The 7,740-nt window shown below is 42.2% G+C and overlaps 1 protein-coding gene across 1 annotated transcript in view; it reads right to left on the bottom strand.

Moving 5' to 3' along the window:
* Window positions 1-6,009, bottom strand: part of PIK3CG (phosphatidylinositol-4,5-bisphosphate 3-kinase, catalytic subunit gamma) — a 41,960-nt gene extending 35,951 nt beyond the window's left edge. Inside the window, exons 1-2 of the mRNA XM_006859266.1 lie at window positions 5,937-6,009; window positions 765-2,771 (exon numbers count right to left, since the gene is read on the bottom strand). Of these exons, the coding sequence (XP_006859328.1) occupies window positions 765-2,759 (1,995 nt within the window). The 5' untranslated portion in view covers window positions 2,760-2,771; window positions 5,937-6,009. The remainder of the gene's footprint in view (window positions 1-764; window positions 2,772-5,936) is intronic.
* Between the last annotated feature and the right edge of the window lie 1,731 nt (window positions 6,010-7,740).

Below are 7,740 nucleotides of genomic sequence, written 5' to 3'. Positions count from 1 at the left end.
GGCTTTCTACTCCCGTAAAGATTTACACCCTCGGAAACCCTGTACAGGGTCGCTATGGGTCGGAACCGACTCGATGGCACTTAACAACAACAGAGGGTAGATACATGTTAATATGAGTAATGGGGCCAGAAACACAAAGATAGTGGGAGACAGGGAGGAATGCAAGAATTAAAGTGAATAGAGGTAAATACTGTTAACTGATGGTACAAGAGGGGGTTGCCATCATCGTAATGAAGCAAAGTATATGATTCATTGAATGTAAAATTGATGATCTGCTCCGTAAACATTTACTCAATTCACAATAAAACATTTAAAAAAATCATAACCTATAAAATCCTATCCGACAGTCCCATGCCTCAACAACAAGAAGGCAAATAATCCAATTGAAAAATGGCAGAGGACATGAACAGCCAAGTTCTACTCTGATATATGGAGTTGCTGTAATTCAAATTGACTTGGCAACGCCTAACAACAGCATTATTAATGTAATTAATGAGAACAAAGGTTCCACAGGCCCAGAGCTTCTCAAAAGCAAAGAGCTAATGTCTTCAAAAGGGTTGTCAGCAAACACTCAAAAGAGTTGGGGGTAAAAAAAGGAAATGGCACAGTTCACTACTTGTTGAAATGACTTCATTGCATCTAATTTGACTGATCATGATTCTCTGGACAAAGGCTACTTTGATATCATATGTATGACATGCCTGTGCGCATGCAAAACAATTTCCCTTAAAATAAGCCCTGTTGAACACACCAATGTCCCCTACCTGAACCAGTTGCAAAAGGTAATGTAGAACATCATCATCCTCCAAACTCTCCAGTTTCTGAACTGCAATGGCTCTTACATTTTCATCTGAAAAGTTGCAGTCCAGGAGTTGCATAGTTAACCCAACATCCAAAGTACTTTGATCCCAGACCTCCCTTCTGGCCAACAACTGGTATGTTTTGGCCACGATTTCTTGTTGTCCCCATTTCACTGAGCTGAATAGCTTAGGATACGCTTTGGGATGTTTAAGGCTTTCATATCTAAAATGCCAGAGCAATTCTTTGTCCTCTGCTGTGAGAGGGTTAAGTGGATCAGTGGATATGATGGCCTCTAGTTGCTTCCTAAGCTGGTTGGGCATTTCAGCTCGAACCCTGTCACCTTCAGGGTCAGGGGTGGGCTGATGCTTAGGCAAAGCTATTGGATGGCAGTAATTGTCCAGAAGAATGGAGATGGACATTGAATTATCCTTGTCTGGGTTGGTTGCTGATGTAAGCTTGTCAGCATTGAAGCTTCCCTGGTCTTCTCCCTTCTCGGATATCTGCCACATGTGGAGCACATATTCCCCATGGCGCAAGAGGAATCGGTGGTCTATCAGTAGCAGGTTCACGTAGTAGAGAAGCTGAGCTTTGCCTTTAGACTCAGTACTAGGAGTCTCTGTAGAGGCCTTGCCAGACAAGGCTGGGGCTTTACCACAGTAGATCTGAAGGTTTAGTAACGCCCCTTTGGGCAAGTCTTTGATTTTGATACCAAACTCAAGCCACACATTCCAGAGCACCTCCTCTGTGAAGGGTTTGGAGCTAGTTCTCCTTTGGCAAAGGACTTGCTGCCCATGCTGAATGTTGGCCTCCACGAAAACTGTGAGGTCAGTGTTCCTGGGCAGCACAGGGATATCGATGCCTCGGATCTTTACCCGGAACTTCCGGTCACAGTCCCACAGAGACACTGTGAATACACTCTCATGATCCTTCCCGTGAATGGTCAACTGCTCATGGTAGCCGGTGACCCCGGTGCAGTCATCCACAAGCGGCCACTCTTCCTTCCTCACCTCATCCAGAGCTGGGTCCGGAGGAGTGTCAAGCACCACGTGAATCTCTTCTCCATTCTTGAGGCAATGCCTCACCCACTGGAAGTTTTTGATGGGCGTTTCACCCACCAGGTATTCGTCCCGGCCACAGACACGCAGCACAAAATCCTGCTCATTCTGACTTTCAGGGATATCCATCAGAGACTTTTTCTTAGCCATCTTGGCAAAGAAGCTCTGCAGGATGGTGCCTGGGGTGTCATCTGGGGAGACCTTGATAGTTTGGCTGGTAGTGCTGCGATGAATGATGATGAAGATGCAGTTGTTGCTAATTTTCTTCAACAGATACTCTGGGAGAGGCTTGGATGTCACCCAGGGATGCATGGCGTACAGCTTGGGGTCACGGCAGGCCACCTCGGCCATGCGAGGGGTGACAAGGCGGCGGCGTGTGAACTCGAGCTCATCGTCGTGCACATTGCTGACGTCGGTCACATCGTAGCCAATCAGCGCCGTGAGCTGCTGCTGGAAGGCCAGGGTCTCCTCGGAGGGTGCGTGCCGCTGCACCACGTGGATCTGGCCAGGGCTCCTGTGTAGCACCTTCCAGTAGCGCACGCAGTCCAGGGTCTGCACCACTTGGTACCTGTCGTAGATCTCATACCACTGTCCCTTTTTCTGGTAGAGCAGGAGGAAGTGGTCTGGGCTGAGCCGGTGGTAGAAGTCAGCTGCCACACTCACTTCCAGTGCGCGCAGCCACACCTGTGTCTTCATCTGCTCCACGTTGCCATGGCTAGCTACGTGTAGCAGCACTGTTTCTGGGGTCTTGCTGTTGCGCTGGCTGGTGGGCAGCACGAACTCGATGGGGATGAGTTCCATGGAGGACAGGCTGGCTGCCGTGCTACGCGGTTTCATCCTGCGGCGCCTGCGGCAGTTGTCTGCTCTCAGAACCACGGGTGGTTCATGGTTCTCCAGATCCATGCCCTATGTGACCTGGGAGCAAGGAGAAACCAAGGACTTTGTCACAAGAAAGGCACTTTGTTATGAAATGGCAGAAGTGAAAGATGTAGATTTCCGTCTGCACATGGATACCAAGGGACCAGACCAGGGTTTTGAACCACTTGGAGCCAGCCGTGGCCAACAACGCAAAATCGAGGCAGGTCCCATTTCTTTAAATGTAGGTGAATTGGAACAACAACTGAAACAGGAAATATTACAGGTGGAAACCCTGGAATGGGAGACTTAGAAGAGGCACAGTGAGCCCATTCAGGAACCTGCATAGAAGCCACACACATTCAAAGCCACCATCTCAGAACTGGACACTTGTTTTTTTCCAGCTGTGCAGATCAGGGATTTAGTTGCTGTGCAACGCACAGGCTCCCCTTGTCTTCTAAGAGGAACATTAGTTTTCTAGCAGGGCATTAGCCTATATTTTTTTTCCTGTTATGGGTATCATCCCAATTCACCCACATTTTACAAATTCAGGTTCATTCCTGCTTCACTTCCTTGACCATGACCGAACCAGAAAGAACAGTTTTGAAGACCTGTACCAGACACATCAAAAAACAAGCAGGTACTTCAAACCCTAATAGCATGGGCTTTGGAGAAGGAGACCCCTGAATCCTGGCTCCTCCACTTCGGATCTGGGTGACTTGGGCAAGTTAAATAATCTCTGAGTCTGTTTCTCATCTGTCAAATGTGCTTAGCAATGTCTCAGAGGGTGAATGAAAGTGAAAATGAAAACAGTTTTTGAATATAGGCGATGGATATACAGCGATTGTTGATCATTTTTTCTATTTTTTTTTTTATGTGTTTGAAAATTTTAGTAACAAAAAAATCAGGTGATATATGTAAAGCAGTAATCTTTCAGAGTGCTTGTCATGATGGCTCAGCATAGCAATTGTGGTTTGTCAGCACACAGGAACACCTAAATGAGCAGAAGAATACAGCTGGAGCCCTAATTTAATGGCACAGTGTGACATGCTGAAACTCTACTTTGAAAACAAATCATTGACTTCTCATTTGTTCATTGTCACACTTCTCTCTGGGACCCAGACACCTTAGCAACCTTGTTTCGAGTTCTTTATTTTCAAACTGTTTGGATCCTGGATCTACTCCCTAATCAACTTCCTCTTCTTTTGTTTTTTACAACCCCTCCCCCCTTTCTAAATCGGAAAGCTCTTCATTTCATTCATGCAACTAGAAAGAAAATATCAGAATTGGTAAAGTTGCAGTCAAGACCATTTGCAAATATATAAAACGGATTCATTAAATATCTGACCATTCTGGCTGTCACTGCTATATTAGGCTGTATGTTAAAGAAGTTTTTCAAGGCTATACTTTCCTAGTATGAACAATCAGGTATTTTAACCTTATACCAATTCATCTGATCTCTGCTGTAGAAAATGGGGAGCTCGAAGATGGAAGGTAGAATGTCTGACTCCAGCAAACTGCTGCATAGACACCAATTATTTAACTTCTGTTTCGCTCGAATAGTTTCATCTCTATAACAAGAATATACAAATTTATTCTCATTAACTTATTTAATAGGTATCTACCATGCACAAACCATTTAAGTAAATAAATGTGACATGCTACAGTTCGAAATTTACAATTATTTTGCAATGCTAAAAATATTAACATTGAAATATGAACCAAGTATTTTAATTTTAATACAGTCATGCACTGCATAATGACCATTTGGGCCACATCTAGCCCCATGTATGTTTGTGCTCCCAACTCCTGTAAAGCTTATATTATATTATATTTTAGTATAATAATACTAAAATTTATTGAGATACATTGAATGGTTCATAAAAACAAACAGGTGCTACTTTGCAACACACATCAAAACATTATCATAACTATATTGTCATATTAGAGATGTTTTCATGTATCTGGAAGTTTTTCTTTACTGTCCCTTATTCATAAAAAGGTACACTATATATTAGGACAAACATTGATTAACTTAAGTTAGAAACAAACTGTATCTAATTGTTCAACTTAGATACACATTCACATAATGCCCTATTCCACGGAATGTATTGTGGACATCAAGGGGCACAAGGCTATACTTAGTATCACTACATTGTAAGGCATTATATTCTAAAGAAGAATCAACTACTGAAACAGAATCATATTAAAATTCAAAAACTAGCGTTTACTTTGTTAAATGACTTAATGTTAATGAGTGAGATTCACTATGATTTCCTGAAGAAATTAAATATGAGAGTGCTTCAAAAAAAAATTCATGGGGAAATCACACAATTTTCTAATTCCATTTTTCCATGGACTTTTTGAATACCAAAAAAAGAATTTGATTAAAAGATAAGGAAAACAAGCTTCATTAGAACCAAACTTAAGTTCACATCTCGTTTTAAACTTACTTTACCAAAGTTAGAAGTTTTATAACTCACTTTTAATGTCAGTATTCCCTCTCTTAAAATATTACACAAGTACACATGCTAAGTAAATGGAAACCAATTGTTCTATAGAACTGTTTCTGGCAACTTAGCAAAGTCACTGTTGGATATTTGCTACCTTAGAGAATGGCTAACCAAGGAGAGAACTGCTAGACATATTCATATTGTCATTGACATCTAATAAAGTAACCTGTATCCAAATTTTGGCATCATAAAACTGCATAGCAACAACTTCTGCCTCTGTGATACCAAACCATCTTACAAGATATTATATACAGAAAACATGCTGACTACTCACTGCTTGCCTTCATGGTTATGGAGTTTTCTTCTTGTAAGACGTTAGAAAGCCTGCAAGCACAATACTCTCTAAACATACACTTGTAAGAATATGAAGCCTGGCGGCACAGGCTCACTTACCCTCCCCCTTCCTGCCAAACAAAAACACAGGACTGCTGCACCTGCAAAACCATGTCCGGAATCATGTGGACATCCAGAGGCATAGGTAAGACTATACAATGAAACAGACATTCAGCGCTAATATCATCTCAAGAATCAACAAGAGCTCCAGATAAAAATATTCTAGCTGAGAAGGAAATGTTACTGTTTCAAGTCAGAACCAACAAAGGGCAGTAAGTAGAAGGAAATAATACCTGGTAATACTTGATAAAGCAACGGAGTCGATGGTGCAGAAGAATAATTTGTTTAATTTCTGAAAACAAAACAAATTCAAACCTACCCCGGGTGCCTGTAAACTCTTCCGCTTTTCTGGGTCTCCCTTCGTATCCAGATGCAGAGGAAGTGTTGCAGTTACCAGGAAGGAAGTTTTAACCAAGTTGATTATATGTGTGATTGCTCATTTGAAAAGTGTCAGAAATGCATTTCCTGTTATAGCACAGAGAGAGCAGGAGCGTGAGCAATACCGTATATTTTAAAACTCTTTGAACTATTTTTGAAAACATTGTGAGATCCTGAGACAAGTTAAAATGACACAGATCCAAACAAAAATACACATTTATAAGACAGAAAGCAAATGACTTTTTTCCCCTTCGCTAGCTGTAAGCAGAAGAAAGGCCCAACAGTCACACTATCAGAGAAACAGCCTATTAGTAAAATTAATAAACCTATCAGGCCTACAAAATCCATTCTCTAATATCCCTCAGGGGAATTCAAATGAACCCTTCAGACACAAAAACTAAGGGCTAAGAAAGAGAAACCTAGTGCTCTAGAGAATTGAGCTATGAACTTGAACGTTTTCAAAGCCAAGGCCTGTGTACTCACTTCCTTAGCTTGGTGAGTGATTTCTCAATTTTTTATATTCAGAGAATTCAGGTCCTAAAATATCACTGACTCAAAGCAAAAGTAGTACAGCTAATCTGTGTGTTCATGAATATTGGGGGTGGAGGATTTGGTAAGCAGTAATTGACTACCATTAAAATAGTTGCTGTTGTTAAGTGCCATGGAGTTGGTTCCAATCATAGCGACCCTGTAGAGGCTTTAAAGAGCAGCTGGTGGACTTGAACTGCTGACCTTGTGGTTAGTAGTTCAGGGCTTCTCCTACAGAGGACTCCTCTGTTAAAATAGAGAGGTTGTTTAATATCATAGGAAAATTAGGGAACTGAACGCATCACATCATCAGGCAGATTGTTGTTGCTAAGTGCCATTGAGTTGGTTCCGACTCTTAGCAACCTTGTATAGGATTTCCGAGGCTGTAAATCTTTGTGGGAGCAGAAAGCCTCATCTTTCTCCACAGAGCAACTGGTGGTCTCGAACTGCTGCCCTGGTTTGCAGTCTAGTGCTTATCCTGTAAAGCCACCGCACTCCAATCATAAACTCACTGAAAAATGACTCTCAATTCCCATGGGAATAGTTGTTGTTAAGTGCCTTGGAGTTAGTTCTGATTTTTACTGACCCTGTATAGGGTTTCCGAGGAGCACCTGGTGGGTTCAAACTGCTGACCTTGAAATTAGCAGTCAAGTGCTTATCCTACAGCGCCACACAAGCCATCCTAAATCTTTCAGGTGATCCCAATTCCTTACAGAACTCCTAAACATCCTCGGATCCTGTACCAGTGCCCACCTATTTCCCAGGGCTTCACATACCTGCGTTCACCCTCCAGCCTGGGCTTTCAAGGGATCCAGCAGAGTTCCAGGGACAGCTGGTAGAATGAAGTTGCCTCCCAGGTCTCTTGGTGATATTTAACTTACATCTAGTCTTGTTTTACATTATAGCCTTGAAACTTCCTCTGAATAACCTTGACATCAAGATTAATAATTGTTTGAGGTTCCTTTACATAGGTCCCTTGGGTCTTAACTTTTTTTTTTTTTTTCAATGTTTTATTGTGAATTATGTGGTACTTTACATGGGAGAACATTAACTATACATTCATCCTATCGTATATCATTTCATTGCCATGGTTACAGTCCCCTCCATGCCTCATCAACCAACCAAAGGGTATACACTGCAAGCCTGCCCCTCGGTCCTCAGCACACAGCCCCTCTTCCACTCTAGATCTAGAGTTCCCCAGTGACTCCACCTCTCCA

This window comes from Chrysochloris asiatica, unplaced genomic scaffold, assembly GCF_000296735.1.
Source record: "Chrysochloris asiatica unplaced genomic scaffold, ChrAsi1.0 scaffold00032, whole genome shotgun sequence".
In the NCBI taxonomy this organism is placed as follows: Eukaryota; Metazoa; Chordata; class Mammalia; order Afrosoricida; family Chrysochloridae; genus Chrysochloris; species Chrysochloris asiatica.
The sequence above is the reverse complement of the archived record's forward strand: the minus strand, read 5'-3'. Positions and strand labels throughout refer to the sequence as shown.